Consider the following 24,263-nt stretch of genomic DNA (forward strand, 5'->3'; position numbering starts at 1 on the left):
CAGTGCATCTGAGTTGAGAGTGCTGTCCAGAGCGGTCATCATGGAGCACTCTGGGATAGCTCCCGGAGGCCAATACCATCGAATTGTGTCCACAGTACCCCAAATTCGAGCCGGCAACGTCGATTTAAGCGCTAATCCACTTGTCAGGGGTGGAGTAAGGAAATCGATTTTAAGAGCCCTTTAAGTCGAAATAAAGGGCTTCATTGTGTGGACGGGTGCAGGTTTAAATCGATTTAACGCTGCTAAATTCGACCTAAAGTCCTAGTGTAGACCAGGGCCTAGTGTAGACCAGGGCTAAATGGCTTCTTGAGGTCCCTTCCAGCACTACATTTCTGTAATTCTATAAAGCAAAAAACCCTCTATTGAAATACCCTGGACAAGGAGAGCTTTTCAGAAAGGTAGCATTGAACATATTGGTAAGCTTATAGCAATTCTGTTTCTTTGTTGCCCTAAAACACCTTTATGCTGAGGGTAAAGGAGGAGGCTAAAGTGGCTTTAAATGCCTTTTGCATCCTCTTAATCCTAGGCTGTCCTGGGGGCTGGACAGGTCACTCATGTATATTCAGCAGCCCTAGAGACCTCACTAAGTTACAGCAGCATCCTTGGACTGTTCTGTGAGCCACAGCGCCATGGACTAAAGCCCTACCCCTTACACACCTCTCCCCCTCCCAGCATGCTCCTACAGCACCTGTATGACCATGCTCAGAGCACACCTTAGGGCTATCTTTTACAGAGCCTGTGCCAGGGGAATCCTCACCCAGAAACAATCCCGGTTTTTAGGCCACTTTACACCACTCTGGGTCTTTAATCCAGCACAAAGGGGTTGGAGTGGGGGTGAGGGTCTCATTCTTCTCTTCCATGCATGGAATACTATCCTGGAATTCCTTCCTTTATCAATGAAAACTATAAGGAGAATAGTTAGGAGAATGAAAAGGAGTACTTGTGGCACCTTAGAGACTAACCAATTTATTTGAGCATGAGCTTTCGTGAGCTACAGCTCACTTCATCAGATGTATACCGTGGAAACTGCAGCAGACTTTATATACACACAGAGAATATGAAACAATACCTCCTCCCACCCCACTGTCCTGCTGGTAATTAAATTGGTTAGTCTCTAAGGTGCCACAAGTACTCCTTTTCTTTTTGTGAATACAGACTAACACGGCTGTTCCTCTGAAACCAGTTAGGAGAATGTGTGTGTTAATGTCCCAGCTTGGGGTCACATTTTCCCAGTGATGTGATAAACAACTTCAGTGCCAAAGAGAGAATGAATTTCAAAGAGTTCTTTGTCCCCTTTCCAGCTTTAGGAAAGAGGAGACCTTAATTCCTCTTTGCAGCTGTTTTTCCAGCAGTGATCAGATTAAATTTTAGCTCCTTCCCTCCCACCCACCCCCACCCACCCCGCTCCCCACGAGCGTGTGCATTACAAAAACTGATTAATCTTTGAGCCTTGTATTAAGCAATGCAGAATATCTCCCAGCTTGGTTTGTGTTGCATTTTTGACCCCTTTGGAGACTGCAGTTATAGGCTTGGTTACTCTATCAGTCTCCATGCCTCAGTAAATAAAAGTAATATTCAGTCAGGGGCTGCATTTGCTCACTGGCTTATGCAGAAGTATAGCAACATTTCAAGCTTCACAAAAGAACCAGCATAAACCATTCAGTGGAGGACAATGGAGCTCTGCAAAGATACATCTGTGAAAATGAATGATGGGCACAGAATTCCTGTGGTCGGATTTGGTACCTATGCCCCCGATACAGTGAGTAAACCTTTTATAGATTATTCCAGAGTAGGAAATTTGTGTTTGTTGTATGAAGTTTGGTGCTGTGCATGAAAATGAGTGACTGACAGCACTAAGATCTAGATAGTGAGGGTAGGCACTGTACAGTTTCCTCCACAGAGCTCTCCATCCCGGCATGCAGCACTTTCTGCGGTTCCAACAATGGGCCCCATGCAGTTCTGCAGTGCACTTCATCTCTGACTTGCCATCAGGTTAGCTGTTCCATTCATGGACCCACAGCCTCTCTGCAATACACATCAGTCCTGACCTGCTGCTTGCTTTGCTATTCCAGTTCTTTCCTCATTTAACTGTCAATTGTTCTATACCGGGTAGTTTTTATACACTTGTTAAGGATTTCTATACTGCGATATTTGGAATCCAGCTATTTGTTCTCTATTGTGTTGTATTTTCTAAGTGCCTGTAAGTTTACAACTGCAGCTCCTATTGCTGTTTTGGGGAGTCCATTCCACACCTGAATTCCACATGCTGTGCTTAAAGGCATGTCTACACGACTTTCAGAGCTTTAATTTATGCTCCATTGTTTTTCACCCTCTTACTCTCTTGAGTAATTTTGTGTCATCCTCTCTGGGCCATTCAAAATGTTATGCACTTCAATCAGGACATGTGCCCTCAGCACTACCCTGTATTTCAGGAACATCCCTCCAACGATAATACTAAGCTGATGACAGATGAGTGTCCCTTTTGAGTGAGGAGGGAGAAGAAGTTGGTGATCTTATTTGTAACTTAATTACTGCTCAGAGTCTCCCAGCAGCAGCTGTTATTTTTCTTCTCTCTCACTCTCTGATTGTGTAGCTACATGTAAATACATGTTCTGTGCCAGATAAACAATAAATGTGCTGACACCATTCAAAACTGTATTTGCTTCATGGGGTGAGCAAACAAAGACTGACCTTGAAAAGAATAGGGGACTTAGGTAATGGGATACAAAGCCTTTTATCTCTTTGTCACTCCCGGGTTCAGAGTCCACCCAAATTAGTAGTGACTAAAAATCACGATATTGTACTTACAGCTCTCTCACCCATAGATCCCAAGCACTTTGCAATGGAAGGTAAGTATCACTATCCTAATTCTATACATGGGGAAACTGAAGAAAAGAACTTGCCCAAGACCCAAATCTTGAAATCAAATGAGCGTGGGCAGGCTCTTGAGCCCATGCAAAATCCCTTTGATGTCACACTCACTCATGTACAGGTTACCATCTTTCAGTTTCCCAAAAAGAGGACACTGCCTCGGGAGTGGGGGGAGCTGCAGGGGGGTACAGCTGGGGGGTGCTGGAGGGATATGTGTGTACTGTGGTGGGGTATTTGGGGGGGGGTGCTGGAGGGATGTGTGTACTGGGAGCATAGGTGCTGGAACTAGGGTACTGGCTTGAAGTGGTTTCCATCATATATAGGGTTACAGTTTGGTTCAATGGCTCTCAGCACCCCCTCTATACAAATTGTTCCAGTACCCCTGTCTGGGAGGAGGTACTTGGGGTGTGTGAGAGGAGGGTTTTTGTGGGTGGCAGAGGGATCTGTGTATTGGGAGTGGTATTTGAGGGGTGCTGGAGGGGTCTGTGTATTGGGAGTGGTATTTGAGGGGTGCTGGAGGGGTCTGTGTACTGGGAGTGGTATTTGAGGGGTGCTGGAGGCGGTGTGTGTACTGGAGGGGGTATTTGGGTGGGGCTCAAGGGGGCACCTGCGGCCTCACCTTGAGGTGGGGAGCATTGTTGCTCCCTGTCACGGTGGCAGGGCAGCTGGCATAGGTCCAAGACGTGGTGCCAGCCATCAGTCAGCGCCTCCCTGCTTCTCCTCCTTCCCAGGTCTGGGAGTGGGGGCCTACGTGGGCAGAATCTGGCAGATGCAGCTGCAGAGGAGGGACCAATCAGGGAACAGAGACAGCTCTTTCTGAGCTTGCAACACCTGCTCCACAAAAATCCTGGACATTTTATCTTATTTGAAAAGTTCACCTATCAGGGGACTGCGTGGGTCAAACCTTTTGCTCCTTACTCGATTGTTATTCAGTCCTTCAGGAACTTTCATTGACTCAGATAAATAAGGACCTGAGACATTGATTCATTGTGCAGATTATCAGCATTCCAATGGTTTAACTTGTGATACTCTCTGATGAATCAAAGGTTACTGAAATCAATGGAGGTTGCACTGGTGTAAATGAGGCCAGAACTTGCCCCCTCACTTTTAGGTGATTAGTGACTAAAAGTGTGATTCTAGTTTGAAAAGGGATTCTGTAAAAATTACAGTGTGGTTCCATATTATTGTCTTTCAAGTGATTTCAGGATTAAATGTGGTCAATTTACAACTAAAAAATGTATTTTCTGACTCCTAGGGCTGTGAAAATGACATTCAACAAGAGAGGCAAGCTGTGTTGTTTTCTTCTTATGTATCATCATCAGGAAAAGGATCGTGAAGGCCAAATTCTGGTCTCAGTGACACCTGTGCCATCCCGTTATCTTTAATAGATTGGCCTATAGAATTTAATAGGGATGAAAGTAATAAGATTTTTTAGCAATTAAATAGAGTTCTTTAAATGGTGTCTAAAAGCTTATTGAATGTAATAGAAATGTATCACTTTTCTGAAACATTTTTAAACCAATGTGAGACTTTATTAGAGAATTACATCTGTTCTATAGAATGTGTAGATTGGTTTAAAAATTCTGTAGAACTATGGTCATTGTCTATTAAATTCTATAGGACTTTTCCATAATGGCAAATTTACTTTTTTCACTAACGTAAGCAGAGGTGAGTGTGAATACACACAGAGAAAGCGTCTGAGTAAGAAGGTGACATTTTTACACGGTCACTTTTCATACTGGAACCACACTTTAAAATATCATCCCTAAGCCAGACATGTTTGAGGCTTTCTGTTTTTAATTCATAGGTTCCAAAAAGTAAGTGTGAGGAGGCTGTAAAGGTGGCCATTGAAGTTGGCTACCGCCATATAGATGGAGCCTATTTCTATGAGAATGAGGAAGAGGTTGGGCGAGCCATTCGAGAGAAGATTGCAGATGGAACGGTCAAAAGAGAGGACATATTTTACACAGGAAAGGTAATTTTGTTCTAAATCCCATCACTCGTTCTCTGCTTTTTTCTATGCTGCCTTTCGGCAGCAAGAAAACAGTGACTTTAGTGAAGGGGTTAGTACAAGTTGTAGCAGGCTGACAGGATTTGCCTGAAACACCCCTCTTGTTACCAGGTGCTAATCACATGGGAAAAGTGTTAAATGCATTTAGTGCCAGCTGGAGCTTTAGCAGGCATGGTGCCTATATACAGTTACCAGATGAAAACTATATTTTACTGAAGTTAAGGGAGAGTACGTGTTAGTAACCTAAGGGTAAAAGCATTAGAAGGGATGCTGTAATTATCCCCAAGCCAATCATTACAGACCAGGTGACAGAGATTTAAAGTTACACTTGAAAGAAATCCAAATATGGTAAGCTATGGAAATACACAGGTTAGGCACCTAAACGATCTTAACTCTGGTAACTGTAACTATGCGTGCAATAGCCATATAATTAGGATTGGTGCGTTATTTGTGGTCCGAGACTGGATTAAATTGATTTTGAAAGACACATTAGTTGTTTCCAATTTCTACCCTCATGGTGCCCGTAGAGGACAGAGTTCCTGTATGAATGTTCACTTTTTCGTGCTGCAGGGTATGATGATGCAACATTAATTAAATGTTGGGCACACATAGACTTTGTATATTATTAAAATTAAAATTTGGATAAAATAATGCATAATATACTGTAGATACCATAAAGAAAAGGAGTACTTGTGGCACCTTAGAGACTAACCAATTTATTTGAGCATGAGCTTTCATGAGCTACAGCTCACTTCATCGGATGCATACCGTGGATACTGCAGCAGACTTTATATACACACAGATCTCTGTGTGTATATAAAGTCTGCTGCAGTATCCACGGTATGCATCCGATGAAGTGAGCTGTAGCTCACGAAAGCTCATGCTCAAATAAATTGGTTAGTCTCTGTGTGTATATAAAGTCTGCTGCAGTATCCACGGTATGCATCCGATGAAGTGAGCTGTAGCTCACGAAAGCTCATGCTCAAATAAATTGGTTAGTCTCTAAGGTGCCACAAGTACTCCTTTTCTTTTTGCGAATACAGACTAACACGGCTGTTACTCTGAAACCTGTAGATACCATGACATTTCATGCCTGAGATATAGAAGAATAAAGTTATTTGGGGAATCAGCCTTGTGAACCTACGATTCTGATGGCACTTATTCTATTTTCACTCTTTGCAGCTTTGGAGCACCTTTAACGCTCCTGAGATGGTCCAATCAGCCCTGAAAAAGTCACTGAAGAGCCTGCAGTTTGACTACATTGATCTCTATATTATTCATACACCCCTATCTTTAAAGGTAAAAAAAAAAGTTCTGGCTGAACACAGGAGAATCTCGTCCCCACTGTTCCCCTTTTGCTTTAAGACAGACCAAATGTTAACTGCTTGATTCAGAGACATTGCTGTAAGGAGCAAAGGGCTTTACAATACCAAACAATTTCCCTATGTATATTTCTTCCAGATCAGATATAAAATGGGCTTTCATTTATATTAGGGATGCAGAGGTAATCAAGGAAACTGATGGACTGAACATCCATCAGGTTTCAGAAAGAACTTTGCACTTAATAATAAAGGTTAAATGTGCTGTGAATATTGAGTTACTGACATGCCACAATAGCTTAATATATTTCCAGAATTTCTCCAGAAAGCAATTCACATCAAGTGTCATACCGAAGGGGAGGTTTATCTGATTATATTATTTCTTTTGTTTTTAAGCCTGGAGATGATTTATGCCCGGTGGATGAAAATGGAAAATTGATTTTTGATAACGTAGACCTTTGTGCCACATGGGAGGTGGGTATTATGTACAAGTATAACATGAAAACACCTATGCAAAACTGTAATGAAAACTTACCAGGCCAGGCACAAACTCTACTTACCCATGAGTGTATGAGAAAACAAAAAATCAGATCTCTATTTCAGGGCATAAGCTAAATTCTAAGAGGGGTTTAGGAAGAAACTTTTCCTGGAGGTGGGTTATTTCGTAGCTGTCCATTGTGGATTTCTTTTATCTTCCTCTAAAGCAGCTGGTAGAGGTCACTCTTGGAACAGGAAAAAGTGGGCCACTGGTTTGCTCCAGTATGGTAGTTCCTATGATCCTACTCACCTGCAGAAAAATATTACTCACCTGGGAGAATGGAAGCATGGAATATTGTAAAGCAGAAACAGTCAGTAAGCGGGCCGTGGGCCAAAACTGGGCAGCTAGATGCTTTTGAACAGACCCTGGAATCGTTTTATTTACTTACTATCATTGTTAACATTACAGAGTGAAAAATGTTTCGCTGGAGTCTGGACCTTGACTGTACCTTGACCAAGAAATTTTAACCTTGACAAAAAAATAATTGACCACCCTTTTTGTAAGGCTATGTTAAGATACAAGGCAGTTCTGTTATTAGTCCAGTAATGATGACTAAGGTGTGTTGACAGGGTCCCTCCTGATGCTGTTTTTCTAAAAGAAACAAAGAGCTTCTCTAAACACAAATGTTACTGCTTATTTCCCTTCTGGGGGAAAGAAGCTATGCCAATATTAAGCACCCTTATATCAGTATAACAGCATCAACACCAGGGGGTTTACTTGTACAAATGTTTTGGTTAAAAAAAAACCCAAACCCCTAACTGAGATAGTTATACCTGGTACAAAAACCATGTGTAGACCAGGCCTAAAAATTACATGGTCTCAGGCTGCCATGGAAACCTCCTGGAGGAAAGAGGGGGAGGGGCAAGAAAGAAAATGGAGGAAGAATTAACCTTGATTTTCTTAGCTTTTTTCTTTACTATTGTATCTGTTTTGTTGCTGTAAAGGGGGGATGTACACCACCTATACTTAGGGTGTTCAATCCTCAGGCCCTTTTCCAGCTACTTTGCACTGCTCCGGCAAACCAGCAGGCAAACCATAGTTCATCAAAACTCACGTTGTCGTCACGTGAGAGGCCTGGGACTAGAGCTAGGTAAATGACAGATCTTTCCATTTGGAAAATTCCAAAAAAGGGGGAAAAATGGCTCAGGTTGAACTGAAGCTTTCCAGAGTTTTCTGTGAATTGAAAAAGTCCATTTTGATCTGTTCCAAAGCAGGGATTCTCCCTTGGCCTCCCACAACCCAGGTGAGTTCCCTAACCACTAGGCTAAACGTTCTAAAGGGGGTGGCTGCTAGAGTTAACACCTGGCTGGTATTTGGCCAACCTGGCCAGGTTTTTTTATGGATTTGCCAGTTGCCAGAAAAATCATTTAATCCGCCAGGTTTTTTTATGTGGGTCTAAAGATTTGCATTATCACTGGGATATCTGATATATTTGCAATACACTGGGATATCTGATGTTAAAAGTTTCTGTGTCCAGCTAAAGATGCTTCAGTGTTCCCACTTGCACAGTTTAAGCGACAACAGATCAAAACTGTTGAAAGTACAACAGCTGCCTGCCCAGTGCCCACCAACACACAAGTGCACCGCGCATATGAGCGAGAGAGGGTTTCAGTCAAGCGAGCGTGAGGAGACGTACAATGTTATCAGTCTTGTCTATATGTGTTATCTCTCTAGATACGATGAGTGGCTGTCGGGGGGAGTTGCAGAGCTGCCTTGTGGGGTGTGTGTGCTGGGGTTTTTTCATTTCTAAGAAGGTAACCCTAATGGCCGCATCACCATCATCACAATTCCCTCTCCTCCTCTCCATTTTGTGAATTGCCAAAACGATTCATGTCCAGTTCTCGAATAGTTTTGGGTTGATTGAAATTACCTTTTTTGTCAAGTAAACTATTTGTCTGAAAAATGCCTCCCAGCTGTATCCAGGACTGATGACACAGGAGGGTTCTAGGTCAGAACTGAAATGCCCAGGTTTCCCAACTCTCACAGGTTTATTGTGAGTCTCATGATATTTGCTATTTTTCTTAAAACACAACTCCTGGGATGCTGCTGTTGTGTGCAAATCTCAGCTTTCATTTAAACAAAACAAGTAACTTTCTAAACCACGATGAGTTTGGAGAGAAGCTTCTAAACATGACTCAGGTAAACCCTAAAGGTTCAAAAACCAAAAGGTAAATAAAAAGAGCCCCTCCTTTTTTAAGTCTCATGGTTTTTTAACCAGTCTCATGATATTTTAGGGCCTGATTCGTGCTTTTTGAACACTTGGGGTTGGCAATACTGAGTGTACTAACAGATCTCTGTAGGGAAGTAATGCAATGACAGCAAAAAAACAAAGCAGTCTCTAGTCTGTGCTAGTAGGAGCCAGTCCCGCAAGCTGCATTGTGCAGACACTCATGCTATAGGCAGCAGTGACAATGGACCTGACCATATTTTCTTTCCCAGGCCATGGAGGCATGTAAAGATGCAGGCTTGGTGAAGTCCATTGGAGTGTCCAACTTCAACCGCAGACAGCTGGAGATGATCCTGAACAAACCTGGACTCAAGTACAAACCTGTCTGCAACCAGGTAACACTCTGAGCTTCAGCTAAAATGAAGGCCCAGAAAGGTTCGCTGTGACTCCATAAAGAGAACTGGAAAACAAGAGTCATGCAGCAGAGCCTGGGAGAGAGAGAAGGGCTAGAGGACAACCCAAGCCAAGTGGGGCAAAGCCAGGTCACTCTGCACTTTGCTGTGCTTCTCCTTTCTCCTGGAAACACTGATTCAGATAGTAATGAAATTCCATAGAAATCAGACTGTATTTTAAGGGAAAGTATAAGAAAATCTACTCCTGTCTTGGGGGCTTTCTTCTCTGGAAAAAACTCTTGTTTTTAGCCAAGCTTCAATGAGGCTTCCAATATTAAGTGTGCAATTATATTTCAGCTGCTTAACTGCAGGCACATTTCTTTTCGCCTACAACGGTACCCTTTTAAATATCGAGCTGATTTGCAGGTGCAGTCAGGTATTTAGATTTCTCAGGACATGCAGTTACAGGCACCAATAAATATGCCTGCCTTGAACTACGGTCACCGCACTGAAGGCCATTTTGGACATGTAGGATAGAGATAATGGGGTGGGTTGTGTGACTGTCACTGTTTGTACAATCGGAAATCTCCATTTTTCTAATGCTTCAGGTTGAATGTCATCCTTACCTCAACCAAAGAAAATTGCTGGAGTTCTGCAAATCCAAAAATATTGTGCTGGTGGCTTTTAGTGCCTTGGGATCTCACAGAGAGGAGAGATGGTAAGGAAAGAAGCTGACTGTTGAGTCTCATTACTAAAAGAATGCATCTGATTTTCCACTACCTTGATCTTGTGTGGTCATTTACATGGTTGGAAAGTGGGCATAGCATGCTAACAAATTGGCATGGCTGTGTTTTGCACCCATTTGGCACAGATATAAATGACCACACAAGGAGACAGGCAGTGGAGAATTTGGCCTAATATGTTTGCTAAATATCTGATGATAAATAAGTATTGCTTCCAACAGGCTCAGCTCTCACTGATCCCGAGATCAGAAACACTCACTCCGTGTCTGTATTCCCTTGCAGGGTGGATCAAAGCACTCCACTTCTGCTAGAGGATCCAGTACTGAACGCTCTGGCCAAAAAATACAGCCGAAGCCCAGCTCTAGTAGCCCTGCGCTACCAGCTGCAGCGTGGTGTCGTGGTCCTTGCCAAGAGCTTCACCAGAAAGCGTATTGAAGACAACTTCAAGGTAAAGCGGTGGAAAGGAGAAATACCATTAGACACACTCGCAAGTTTGAAAATAGTGGATATAAAATACCACTTTTAGTTCCTGCCCTACATGGACATGGCCTCTCAAGTTGAGGACTGACGGCACCTCCATGCATATAGCCAAACTCCTTAGGACAGGGACTGTCATTTGCCCTGTGTTTGTACAGTCCCTCGCACAATTCAAGCCCAGGTTGGTTAAGGCCACTGGGTGCTACTGCAATATAAAGGTCGCATAGTTATAAAGGGACATTTCAGAGAGAGATTTGTTGGACAAAGGCCAAAGTGTTATCCTGTACATGTTTCTCATCACCAAGTGAACCTATAAGCAACTCAGGCAACACAAATTAATTCATGCAAAGAGGTTTTGTCTGGAATTTCTCTGCTAATCTAGAGCCAAATTCTGAGGTCTTTACTTAGTTTCTGTTCAGTTGTTCAGTTCAATTGTTACTCAATGCTGACTTGGGCAAAACTCACATCGTCCTCAGTAAGTAACGATTGGGTGAGAACTTCAGTATCTGGCCTTTGATGCACATGCAGACACTCTTCTAGCAGCAGTGTGCTGGGCCCATAACCCAGAGGGTAGTGCAGGGGTCGGCAACCTATGGCACGCGTGCCAAAGACAGCACACGAGCCAATTTTTAAGGACACGCTGCTGTCTGCCTACCCTGGCAGACAGCAGCGTGCCATTAAAAATCCTGCCCTGCCCGGCCCGCTCTTCTCCACCCTCCGCCCACCGCTCTCTCCTTGCAGGCAGGCAAGCTTCCCCCTCCCCCCGCCTCTTCCCCCAGCGTGCTGGGTTCCTGCCCCTCCTCCTCTCGATCAGCTGACAGCCCTTGCTATGGAGGGGAGAGGTAAAAGCGGACCCACAGCGTGCTCTCTGCTCCGGAGACCTTGGGGAAGGGGGTGGAATTGGCATATCCCCTCCAGCCCCCTGCCGTGAGCCGCTCAGGGCAGGGGGCTGGGAGCACCCCAGCCCTCTGTCCTGACCCCTGCACCCCCTCACACCCCAGCCCTCTGCCCTGACCCCTGAACCCCCCCACACCCCAGCCCTGACTCTGGCACCCCCCACACATACCCAGCCACCCCACACCCTGACTCTTGCACCCCCCACATCCCCATCCCCACTCTGAGCACCAAACGGGAGCTCCTGCACACACACACACACACCCCACACACATTCCCACCTGCACCCCTCACACCAAATGGAAGCTGCCCAGGTAAGCGCTCCACACCCAAACCTCCTGCCCCAACCCTGAGCCCCCTCCCTCATTCTAGCTCCTGGCCAGACCCTGCACCCCAACCCCCAGCCTGCTCCTTCACCCCCAGCCCTGTGCTTAGCGCACTCCCACCCTCAGCTCAGTGCAGAGAGAGGAAGAGAATGGGTAGAACCAGGGAGAAGGTAGGTACCTACTCTATGTGGACAGGGCCGGGACCCCGGACCAGCAGTGGGCTGAGAGGGGCTGGCAGCCGGGACCTGGCTGGCAGGAGCCCGCGGACAGAACCCCAGACTGGCAGTGGGCTGAGCGGCAGCAGGCTGAGCTGCTCAGCCCATTGCTGGTCTGGGGTCCTGGCAGCCGGCCCCACTCCGCCCACTGCCGGTCTGGGGTTCTGGCTGCCAGCCCCTTGCCAGCCAGGGTCCCGGCCACCGGCCCCGCTCAGCCCGCTGCTGGCCTAGGTGAACAGAACCCAAAGCCAGCAGTGGGCTGAGCAGGCCAGGGGAGTAAGATCAGTATTTTAATTTAATTTTAAATGAAGCTTCTTAATCATTTTGAAAACCTTGTTTACATACGACAACAGTTTAGTTATATAATGTATTGACTTATAGAGAGAGACCTTCTAAAAAACATTCAGATGTATTACTGGCATACAAAACCTTAAATGAAAGTGAATAAATGAAGACTCGGCACACCACTTCTAAAAGGTTGCCGACCCCTGGGTTAGTGGATTGAAATCATCCTCTACTAGGTTGCATTTGGGAGAGGGAGTTGGTCCAGTAGCTGGGGCACTGGACTAGGCTGTGGAAGTTGCAGGTTCCATTCCCTACTCTGCCATGGACTTCCTTCGGCAAGTCAGTTACTCTCTCTCTCTCTCTGCCTGAGTGTTGTTTTCCATTATAAATGTGGATGATGATTGAGATGCTTCCCTACCTCCTAGTGGTGTTGTGAGTATAAACACAATAAAGATTGGAAAGTGCTTTGAAATCTACTGATGAAAAATGCTATATAAGAAATAGGTATTAATTATTATTATTATTATTATTATTTCAGTGACTGACACTCTCAATGACAAGCATGTTAGAACGAATGAAATCCCTTCCTGCTTTATGAAGGGCCAATTTGGTCCATCCCATAGGCAAATCTGATGCATTTTTTTCTCTGATAGGTGTTTGACTTCCAGTTGACAGAGGAGGACATGAAAGCCATTGATAGCCTGAACCAAAACCTTCGCTATGACCTGTGTCAACAGTGAGTTGCAGTACTTGGGTTTTAAGAATTTTTAAGTGTGCGGAAATCAACTGTGGGCCATACAGCCGGACAAAAGACAGATTGTGGCTAGTCTCACAGCACTGTCAGGTTTGATACCTTCCTGCAGGTCCTGCAATGCAGCAGGCAGTGGAAATTTGGAATCTAAGACTCACCATCAGTTTTTTGCTCCCTAGACAGCACAGACTAGAAAGTTCTTGGAGTGGCTTTCAGTAATTGCTGTGGTCGGACGCTGAAAAGATCTCACTGGCAGGAAGCTCTTCCTGACAGTCAGACCTGTCTTCATCATCCTATTAATTCCGGTTATATCCTTTTATACAGATATTAAATAATCCTTGATGATTATCATAAGTGTTGCATAGTTTGCATAATGCAAATATAGATGTCACATCTTAACTGCTTGCAGTTTGCATGGGGATATTTCATGGAAATTAAACAGCTGTTATCTGCATTTTGTTTTTTAGATTTTTGGACCATCCTGAGTATCCATTTGCTGATGACTATTAAAGAGGATCCATTTGCAATTCCTGTGTTGTTAGCAACTAGTAATAATGCTCTATACTTAGGGCCAATTCTAGAGGGAAAATACCATTTATAACACTGTTGCCATCACCTTCTCTACTGTGTAATTTAACCTACACGGTAAGGAGATAAATCTCATCCTTACAATGACTTGCCTTCTTGCTTTTGATAATGCTGAGTGGGAAAAGGGGTATTTTGAATATAGTTATCAGTTCCTGCCCCGATCTTTCATAAATATTTTGTCTTCATTCTGAGCTGCTAGAACTTAATCCCTTGGAATGAACCGTGCCTCCTGAAAATCTCAGCCAAGCTAGTATGTAAAAACTTAGTGACTAACCAAATATTAGGTGGTGGTATAGCCTTGTTAATTCCAGGATTTTAAGTAGACAAGGTGGGTGAGGTATTATCTTCTATTGGATCAGTTTCTGTAAGTCAATGAGACAAGCTTTTGAGTTACACATAGCCTATGCAACCTGAAGGAGAGCTCTGTGTAAGCTCAAAAGCTTGTCTCTTTCACCAACAGAAGTTGGCCCTATAAAAGATATTACCTCACCCCCCTTGTCTCTCAAACATCAGGTACTCATTTGTGGCTCAGTCCTGGAGCACTCCCATGGGAGTGGAGGATGCTCAGGTTTGGTGTCAGCTAGCATCTCACTGAACTCATCAGGCACAAATTTTCACTTAACACAATCCTCTGCCCTCACAACAAAGATGTCCCAGTATCTGTCAAACTAAATGAAGAGGAAATAGAAGCTCTGAGCTCCATTTAGAGACATGTTTAGCATATTTCATTTGACTCCATCATAGTAATAAAAGCTCTCACTACACCCATTTCTTTTGCTTTTCCTCCATTTCTTTTATATGCTGACAAGAAGGGGCTTGGTCACACTGGGTTTAAAGCAATCTGCAATTCTCAGGGAAGCAGCTGGCTGGCTCTGCTGCCCTCTGGTGGCTACCAGGAAATTCTGACATAGGAAACAGGTTTCAGAGTGGTAGCCGTGTTAGTCTGTATCAGCAAAAACAACGAGGAGTCCTTGTGGCACCTTAGAGACTAACAAAACTATTTGGGCATAAGCTTTCATGGGCTAAAACCCACTTCATCAGATGCATGGAGTGGAAAATACAGTAGCAGGTATATATACACAGTACATGAAAAGATGGGAGTTGCCTTTCCAAGTGGGGGGTCAGTGATAACGAGACAATTCAATTAAAGTGGAAGTAGCCTATTCTCAACAGTAGAATACCAAGGGAGAAAAAATCACTTTTGTAGTGGTAATGAGGGTGGCCCATTTCAAACAGTAGAAAAGAAGGTGTGAGTAACAGTAGGAGGAAATTAGTATGGGGACATTGGTTTTTGTAATGACCCATCCACTCCCGGTCTTTATTCAGGCCTAATTTGATGGTGTCCAGTTTGCAAATTAATTCCAGTTCTGCAGTTTCTGGCTGAGGTCTGTTTTTTGAAGTTTTGTTTGTTTGTTGAAGAATTGCCACTTTTAAGTCTGTTATTGAGTGACCAGGGAAACTGAAGTGTTCTCCTACTGGTTTTTGAACGTTATAATTCCTGATGTCAGATTTGTGTCCATTTTTTCTTTTGCGTAGAGACTGTCCGGTTTGGCCAATGTACATGACAGAGGGGCATTGCTGGCACATGATGGCATATATCACATTGGTGGATGTATGTACTGTGTATATATACCTGCTACTGTATTTTCCACTCCATGCATCTGATGAAGTGGGTTTTAGTCCATAAAAGCTTATGCCCAAATAAATTTGTTAGTCTCTAAGGTGCCACAAGGACTCCTCCTTGTTTTTGCTGACATAGGAAAGTGGACTTAAAAGATAAGAAGTAAAGTAAGGGACAGGCACCTGTCCTCTACACACAGACTTCTGCCCTGTTAAGATGGAAATTAGTTTTGCTGTGAAGAGATGAAATCCCTGAGGTCTTACATGCTTCATGTCTTTAATGAGAGGAGTTTCTTTGATTCTGTTCCTAATTCTGTAGAACTATGTTTTGTGAGACTGATGTATTCATGTGTTAATGCAGCATTCAGGATGGGATTTTAATCACAAGTCAAATGTTTTATAGTCAGAGATGCCACCACAATTCCAGGCTTCTTAGCCTATGCATCATAATATGGCCTTTCAATATATAATAACACAATATATTTGCAGTCCAGTAACACAAAATACTAAATCTGTGCATCCACAGTGATGGACAGTGGCACTGGCTTTGCATTGCATTATGTACCCCATAGTACCTCCAAGTGCTCAGCATGAGAATGTAAAGAAAACCTTACTGCTGTGGGGAAAATACTGAATTTCTAAACTTCTGCCCAGTTTCAATTGCACCATTAACATGGCTTTGTGGGTAATTGCCCTCCACACACAAAAAATACTGGGCCTCATTCTCCATTTACTCACAGCAGTGTAAGAAAGGGGTAACTCCATTGAAGCCAAATGAGTTGTGCTGGTGTGAAAATCATGTAAGTGAAAGGAATTGGGCCCAGTATCTTAACATTCTAATTCCACAGTGAATTGACCACAGCTGTGTGTGTTCCATACACATATGAAACTGGTGGTGGTAAATTGGGGGGGAGTTAACAGCAGAGTTTTGTTAAGTGATCTAGATATATCCCCAAATACCAGGCCATGGAAGGAAATAAGGGCAGCTCAGTTGCTCTGGGAGTGGAGAAGAGACTCCTTGATTGAGGTGGAAGTGTGTCTCGGGGCAGGTGGCCAGAAGCGAAGAAATGGTTGTCAGTGAGAGGCGGGGGTGGGGTGTAAAGGAAGCTGGGGAGAAGGGCAAACTTTTAGTTAAACCAGGCCCAAGTTACGCTTGACCTGCCTCTGATTCATAGTCCATCACAGCAGAGAATACCCTTTAACAGAATCCAAGCAGTAAGTTGTCAACTGTTATTAATATTAGTATATTACTATAATATTAATATAATACAAGTTTCAAATAAAATGCAGTAGAACCGAATAGATTGCCCATACAATGGTGTAATTACCTGCTAATTAACTATAATCAGTCTCTCAGTTACACTCTCACTCTTTCACCTGCCCTTTCCCCGTCCTGAAAGCCCCTTTAAAATATACATAAGAAAAAAAAATCTATGACTTATGGGCATGATCTTGGGAATTTCATCATGATAACAATCAAGACAGAACACACACAGCTCGTGTCGCTATTCAGTCAGCACTACACTTATTCTTATCAGATATGACGTGAACGCCAGTGCAGATATTCCAGGATGATCTAGTCTAGGTACAGAAAGCAGTCTCTGCAGCACTGCCCAATGTCACTGTCTCGTTCCCAGAACTAGCTGCACATGAGCACTGTAAAATGTGGTCCTAATCAAAAATGATATCTTTCTCTACCGATAAAATGTGAAAGCTCGTGTACCTGATGATGAGACTTTATAAATATGTGTACTTCTGATTTTTACTTGTCACTGATGTCCAATCCGCTTCCTTCCTAATTCCCAAGTCCTCCCTCCAACTGCATGACGCTGACATTGGAGCCAATGTGCAAGCTGAACCAAGGGCACAAGGAGGTCACGAATATGTGGCATAGTATAAAGATTTTTTCTGCTGATTAAGATGATTTTCATTTTCTTCATAGACCCACTCCCTCTTGTGCAGCCTAGAAAGCAGGAGGAAGCGTGGTTGAGAGCAGTCTGCAGAGCACAGTCATGGGCAGCAGCAGGCATGAGTGAGAATGACAATTTCTGTGCAGCAGCCACCAGAAAAAGACAATGGCAATTGGTGGGGGCCGGCAGAGGCAACGCTTTGGGGGGGGCAGCACACAGCCCCCCCATATTTCTTGGACCCTCTCTCACTGGGACACCCAGCAGCAAGAGGCACTAGCTCCCCCTGGCTGTGTGTCTGTGCAGTGTGGAAAGGGAGGATGCATCAGGGCATCTGGCTGAGCTCTCCCCTTCCCACCCACACACACCTGCCCCACTACATGGGGCTGCTTCTTCTTCCCTGCTGCTGGAGACCCAGTGCTTCCCGCTGCCTGCTTTGCAGACCACCCACTGAGGTGAGTCAGGGGGGCATATTCAAGATCAGGAAGAGGAGCTGCGACATGGTGGTGATGTGGTGCTCAGCGCCAGGCAGCTAAGATGGAGCTCCCTCCAGCCCGAGAACCTCAGAGGAGAGTGGGAAAGAGGGAGCAGACCCTGCTGCTGCTTCAATGCATCCGCAACAGCAGCTTGCTGCTGCTGGGGGTGCACTGAAGCAGCAGCAGCCTCCAAGGTGCATATCAACGGGAAGACGATTTGGGGGTGTCATTATTTCCCCCACCCCCAACAAAAAGTGACCGATAATTCTCCAACTTCTTGTTAAGTGAGGTGATCCAGCCCTAACCACCATCCCACCCTAGCGCCACCCACCCTGATGGCGCACGGGGGACTATGCATCCCAACTCCGTTGCTCCTTTTGTTGGTCTTGATTTGAACACTTACTAAATTGATTGAGGATTGTTCAGGCAGGGAGGGGTGCCTACAAGTTCTGTGGGCAGCACAGGGCAGAGAGCAGGAGGAGGAAGGTGGTTGCTCTTCTCTGTTGTCTACATACATATCAAGTTCCAGGAGGTGGAGGCAGAGGCAACACGGGGGCGGTCTCGTGCCCCCACAGAACCTTCCCACTCCCCCATACACACACTATACACAGTGATGTGTCGCCGCTGAGCTGAGTTCAGGTCTCCCACTCTGCCGTACTGATGGATTTGTAGATATTCTTCTTGGAGCACGGCTGTCAGATTCCATAAATAGGATGGGGCCTGCGTAGAGCCCCCAAGTCCCTGAAGCAGGCCTGGATGAGGCTACTGGGGATTCTTTCTCATGTACACCAGGAGATATGCAGTTTCACCCCTAGCAGAAGAAAAGAGCAAAACAAATGTGTGCATGAGGCAGGCTGTAGTTAGACACACTCCCCAAAGTTAGCTTTTTTTCAGTTGTCCTACCACAGGGTCAGGTGACCTCATCCTTCCTTTTGGACTCCAGATAGCACTGTAATTGTGACAGAGTAAAGGTGCTATATTGGCAGCATGGATTCTTTCTACCTTTCACTCTCTGATGATTTATCAGTGCAGAGGGAGGAGCGAGAGAGACCCTGACTATAACACCCTCAAGTGTTTAGCACCTCGCTCTCTTTAGAGACTGGGAGGCAATGAGGGGTGAACAATGAAAGATCGCTTTTGCTCACACACTTGTGACTGTACAGTATTGCTACAGCTAAGTAATAGTGTATTACCACGGCCATGTGAGAAGTTGTCTCCTTCCCCCAAGTTTATTCCAGACAAACACAATTGAAATTATTTTCGTACCACCACTAACCCCATTCCTTACCCCAGAGCACCATCAGATAAATGAAAATACACCCCCTTACCAGTGGAAATGTGAGTTTCCATAGGTACATTTGACATCATCCCACGATACCTGCAGTGAATCAAACATGAGAGTGCTGGTAAGAACTCTTTTGAGTTGTGGTTAGACACAGTATAGACTCTCAGACTTTAAGGTCAGACAGGACCATTGTGATCATCTAGACTGACCTCCTGCAGAGTTAGGGTTAGAGGTCACAGAATCTCACCCTCCCACTCCTATAATAGACCCATAACCAGTGATGAGCTGCCAAAATCTTAACAACTGGTTCCCTATAAAAAGTTCTCATTTACGGGATGTGCCCCAGTATGTATTTTTTGTACCAACAGGGTTACCATACGTCTGTATCTTCCCAGGAGGAATTTTTAAATTTTAAAAATTCCTCCCGGACGCTGATTTAAGAACCAAAAAGCCTGACCTGTCCGGGAAAATACGGATGTATGTTAACCCTGCCTAAAGTTCTTTTTTAAAAAGATAGGCCTGAATGACAAATGAGCTCCCTTTCACATGTGGATCCCTGCCACTCCCTGGGGGTGTGCTAGGGTGACCAGATGTCCCAATTTTATAGGGACAGTACTGATTTTGGGGTCTTTTTCTTATATAGGCTCCTATTACCCCCCACCCCCTGGCCTGATTTTCCACACTTGCTGTCTGGTCACCCTAGGGTGTGCACATGTGTGGGTCCCAGCTGCTCCCTGCCCCCCTCATTGAAGCAGGTGTGCAGGGTTACTGCCCTGGGAACTGCAGGGCACCAGTGGACGTGGGGGCCAGCTGCAGACAGGGGCGTGAGGCAGGGCTAGCTGGAGGCAAGGGGGTGCAGGGCTGGCTGAGGGCAGGGCAGGGGGTGCGGAGCTGGCTGGAGACAGGAGGGGGTGGGGTTGGCTGGAGGCAAGGGGGTGTGGGGCTGGCTGGAGACAGGGCAGGATCTGAGTGGAGGTATGGGGCTGGCTGCAGGCAGGGCAGAGGGGTGCAGGGCTGGCTGGAGACAGGGGCTGGCTGCGGGCAGGGCAGAGGGTGCAGCAGAGGCTGGCTGCGGGCTGGGGTGGCTGGAGACAGGGGCTGGCTGAGGCTGGGCAGGGGGTGTGGCAGGGGCTGGCTGCGGGCAGGGTAGAGGGTGCAGGATTGACTGGATACGGGGGCTGGCTGCGGGCAGGGCAGGGGGGTGCGTGCGGCAGGGGCTGGCTGCGGGCAGGGCAGGGGGTGCAGCAGGGGCTGGCTGCAGGCAAAGGGTGCGGGGGTGGCTGGAGACAGGGGCCAGCTGCGGGAAGGGCAGGGGGTGCGGGGGTGGCTGGAGACAGGGGCTGGCTGCGGGCAGGGCAGGGGGTGCGGCAGGGGCTGGCTGCAGGCAGGGGGTGCGGGGGTGGTTGGAGACAGGGGCTGGCTGCGGGCAGGGCAGGGGGTGCGGCAGGGGCTGGCTGCAGGCAGGGGGTGCGGGGGTGGCTGGAGACAAGGGCTGGCTGCGGGCAGGGCAGGGGGTGCGGCAGGGGCTGGCTGCAGGCAGGGGGTGCGGGGGTGGCTGGAGACAAGGGCTGGCTGCGGGCAGGGCAGGGGGTGCGGCAGGGGCTGGCTGCAGGCAGGGGGTGCAGGGGTGACTGGAGGCAGGGCAGAGGGTGCAGGGGTGGCTGGAGACGGGCTGGCTGCGGGCAGGGCAGGGGGTGCGGCAGGGGCTGGCTGCAGGCAGGGGGTGCGGGGGTGGTTGGAGACAGGGGCTGGCTGCGGGCAGGGCAGGGGGTGCGGCAGGGGCTGGCTGCAGGCAGGAGGTGCGGGGGTGGTTGGAGACAGGGGCTGGCTGCGGGCAGGGCAGGGGGTGCGGCAGGGGCTGGCTGCAGGCAGAGGGTGCGGGGGTGGTTGGAGACAGGGGCTGGCTGCGGGCAGGGCAGGGGGTGCGGCAGGGGCTGGCTGCAGGCAGGGGGTGCAGGGGTGGCTGGAGATGGGGGCTGGCTGCAGACAGGGGGTGCGGGGGTGGCTGGAGACGGGCTGGCTGCGGGCAGGGCAGGGGGTGCGGCAGGGGCTGGCTGCAGGCAGGGGGTGCAGGGGTGGCTGGAGATGGGGGCTGGCTGCAGGCAGGGGGTGCAGGGGTGGCTGGAGATGGGGGCTGGCTGCGGGCAGGGCAGGGGGTGCAGGGGTGACTGGAGGCAGGGCAGAGGGTGCGGGGGTGGCTGGAGACGGGCTGGCTGCGGGCAGGGCAGGGGGTGCGGCAGGGGCTGGCTGCGGGCAGGGTGGTGGGTACTCACGGGGAGAGCAGCAGGATGCAGCCCAGGCCCAGCAGAGCAGCCGGGGACCCACCAGGCGGCATTGGGAGCCCCAGGGCCAGGGGAGCAGCAGCAGCGCCAGGGCTCATGCCCAGGGCCAGGAGGCAGCCCACATGGCTCCCACAGCGCAGCGCCCCCGGTGGCCGGAGGAGGAATTACATCACTTCCTGGCCGGAGCCCATCAAAGCCTAGCGCCCCCTGCAGGGAAGCGGGTTAACAACCAGTTCTAAAACTGCTTAAAAATTTAACAACCGGTTTGCACGAACCGGTGCGAACCGGCTCCAGCTCACCACTGCCCATAACCGCTGGCTGAGTTACTGACATCCTCAAATCATGATTTAAAGATTTCAAGTTACAGAGAATCCATCATTTACTCTAATTCAAACCAGCCAGTGACCTGTGCCCCATGCTGCAGATGAAGGAGAAAAAAACCCCAGGGGCTCTGCCAATCTGATCTGGGGGGAAATTCCTTCCCAACCCCAAATATGGAGATCAGTCAGACCCTGAGCATGTGGGCAAGATCCAACAACCGGACACCTGGGAAAGAATACTCTGTAATAACTCGGAGCCCTCCCCATCTAGTGTCCCATCTCCAGCCATTGATTATATCTGTTACTGGCAGTGACGGATGGGCCACATGCTATTGTAGGCAGTCTCATCATACCATCTCCTCCATAAACTTATCAAACTCAGACTTGAAGCCAGTTAGGTTTTTTTGCCCCCACTGCTCCCCTTGGGAGGCTGCCCCAGAACTTCGTTCCTCTGATGGTTAGAAACCTTCACCTAATTTCAAGCCTAAACTTGTTGATGAACAATTTATATCCATTTATTCTTGTGTCAACCTTAGCTATTAACTTAAATAACTCCTCTCCCACCCTGGTGTTTATCCCTCTGATGTATTTATAAAGCCTTTGTTTGATTAGGTTAAACAAGCCAAGCTCCTTAAGTCTCTCTCATAAGGTAGGTCTTCCACTCCTCTAATCATCTTAGTAGCCGTTCATCTGTAGTACTGTGTGCAGTTCTGGTCTCCCATGTTTAAGAAAGATGAATTCAGACTGGAACAGATGCAAAGAAGTCTCACCAGTGCCTTGTATAATGGTAATAACACTTCCCTATCTCTACTGGAAATACCTCACCTAATGCTTCCTAGGACTGCATTAGCCTTTTTCACCATCACATCACATTGGTGGCTCGTGGTCATACAAAAAATGACCAGTACACCCAGGTCTTTCTCCTCCTCTGTCACTTCCAACTGACATGTCCCCAGCTTATAGCAAAAAATCTTATTGTTAGTCCCTAAGTACATGACCTTGCGCTTTGCACTACTAAGTTTCATCCCATTTCTACTACTCCAGTTTCAAGGCCATCCAAATCTTCTTGAATGATACTCCAGTCCTTCTCTGTATTGGCAATACCCCCCAACTTGGTGTCAGCTGCAAATTTAATTATTGATAATGATAACTGCACAGCAATTCTCCAGAAAGGTTCTACTCCTCCCCTTCCAATAATTGCAAGTCCACTAGTAAGCAGGGTGTACCCAATAATCTTCTGTGAAAGGCAGCTCCATTCTCTCGATCTACCCCTTTCCTAAAGGGTATATTGAATAACTGTATGAATGCAGGACGACTGTGTCTGTGAACTACACCTGAACACCTAAGGACTATACTGTCTGCAGAAATTGGCAGCCATTCTGTGTTCAGTTCAGTGCATGTTGTTAAAAGAAGAGAGTGTGGTGTGCTCTCTCAGGGAGTGCTCTCTCAGGGAGACCATTTTAGTTATTTCCTCTTTTTGTTCTCCTAATCTAAAATTAATGTCACTCAGACTGAAAGTATCTGTTTGCTCTTTGTGTAAGGAAAGCATGACACTTCTGGTGGCTTGGTTGGCATTAAATCACCCACAGACATATGTAACATAAGGGAATAGGATGGAGAAATGAGCTCAGCACCAGTCTAGCCACACACATCAATTTGAGTTAGAGGTGCTTTCTTTTGTGGACATAGCTAAAGATCAAAAGAATGCACAGCAGAGAAGACAGAAGAGTTGTGGGTCTGGTTTTCTCACCTGACAGACACTGGAATCATTGAAGCAGTACCATCTGCCTTCCGTGAGACTCCGAATGTAGGCACAGTAGTGACCAAAGCTGGCTAATCCCGAATGAGCAACAACACCAAAGAGATCATACTGCCAACCTGCCTAAAAAGAGCCACAAAGAGATACTGTCAATGCAGCGGAGACCAAATTCTGGCTGATGAGCAGAGACAAACACCCCTAACAGAAGTCCATTTCCTACAGGAGAAGGTGAAACATCCTCCCCAGTCAAGTGAAGCGACAGGACAATGATGGCCCTGTCTGGAAGATGAAGACCATTTTCTTCAGTTTAACGAGAATTCTTCCTAACTATTCAGTTCTCCTAAACAGGTGCCTGGATACCAAGGCGCTAAATGCTTCATAAATATCACCAATTGGATTAGATTTTCCTGTTGTTCTTATCGCTAAATCCTGGTTCCTCCGCACAATGCGAAGAAACCGGTTGTGAGCAGGGAAGTTTCATGGAGACTAGGTGGTGGGGAGAAAGGAAAAGTTCCTTTCCAAACCAAAGTATGGAACAGCAACAAAACCAATCTGCAGCCAGCACTGCAACCTCAAGGCCTTACTACTCCCTCATGACTTGAGGGGTGCAGGAAGTTTGACCAGCAGCTTCACATAGGCACATATCCACCAGCTATGTCCCTGTCCTGTTGAGATGAAACCCTCCTGCAGTGGCATAGATGGGATCCCTGCTAAACACATTTCCATGGCATGAACAATTGTGTTGATTGCTGTGAGTGGATGCCCCAAACCCTGGCCTCCCACACAGTGAAACACCAGCTCTGCTGCTCATTGAGGCTTCAATACCGAGAAAGTTGGGGGGTGGGATGCAGGCCAAGGCAGAATTTGTCTGTCAGACAAAATTGTGATTAAATAAGACATAAGGGGAGTGTGCCTTGATCTTTTCTGTAGCAAGCTGGAAACAAGGCAGTGCTGGGACAGTCATGCTACCTGGTCTCAGAAGAAGGAAGGTATAAGTTTTTGAGTCAGGTTAGTGTGGTAGATGGCCCTGGTAGCAA

At 46.8% G+C, this 24,263-nt stretch overlaps 2 protein-coding genes across 5 annotated transcripts in view; one reads left to right on the top strand and one right to left on the bottom strand.

Annotated features, from left to right (window-relative positions):
- Nucleotides 1-1,455: 1,455 nt before the first annotated feature.
- On the top strand, nt 1,456-14,345 carry LOC125625841 (prostaglandin-E(2) 9-reductase). Of its 2 annotated transcripts, none has more exons than XM_048828379.2 (10): nt 1,456-1,759; nt 4,679-4,846; nt 6,065-6,181; nt 6,598-6,675; nt 9,179-9,301; nt 9,907-10,016; nt 10,324-10,489; nt 12,892-12,974; nt 13,457-13,474; nt 14,212-14,345. In XM_048828379.2, exons 1-10 carry the CDS (start codon nt 1,673-1,675, stop codon nt 14,282-14,284), a joined length of 1,023 nt encoding a protein of 340 aa, XP_048684336.1. In that variant the 5' UTR covers nt 1,456-1,672; the 3' UTR covers nt 14,285-14,345. The 2 variants fall into 2 exon arrangements, with proteins under 2 accessions (XP_048684336.1, XP_048684345.1); XM_048828388.2 differs by having other exon boundaries at nt 1,457-1,759; nt 14,226-14,345.
- Nucleotides 14,346-15,555: 1,210 nt separating this feature from the next.
- The window catches only part of USP18 (ubiquitin specific peptidase 18), a 30,980-nt gene continuing 22,272 nt past the window's right edge, over nt 15,556-24,263 (bottom strand). For all 3 annotated transcript variants that reach the window (XM_075122248.1, XM_048828347.2, XM_048828340.2), the window contains 3 exons: nt 23,218-23,349; nt 18,909-18,958; nt 15,556-18,391 (listed from right to left, as the gene is read on the bottom strand). In XM_075122248.1, coding sequence (XP_074978349.1) covers nt 18,343-18,391; nt 18,909-18,958; nt 23,218-23,349 — 231 coding nt within the window. In that variant the 3' untranslated portion in view covers nt 15,556-18,342. The remainder of the gene's footprint in view (nt 18,392-18,908; nt 18,959-23,217; nt 23,350-24,263) is intronic.

This window comes from Caretta caretta, chromosome 1 (genome assembly GCF_965140235.1).
Source record: "Caretta caretta isolate rCarCar2 chromosome 1, rCarCar1.hap1, whole genome shotgun sequence".
Classification (NCBI taxonomy): Eukaryota; Metazoa; Chordata; order Testudines; family Cheloniidae; genus Caretta; species Caretta caretta.

Excerpts from the sequence above, each read along its gene's own strand:
- LOC125625841 (XM_048828379.2), top strand. The coding sequence starts at position 1,673 with ATGGAGCTCTGCAAAGATACATCTGTGAAAATGAATGATGGGCACAGA. Across the intron at positions 1,760-4,678 it reads GTACCTATGCCCCCGATACA|GTTCCAAAAAGTAAGTGTGA; the intron begins GTGAGTAAACCT and ends TTTAATTCATAG. Across the intron at positions 6,676-9,178 it reads ACCTTTGTGCCACATGGGAG|GCCATGGAGGCATGTAAAGA; the intron begins GTGGGTATTATG and ends TTTCTTTCCCAG.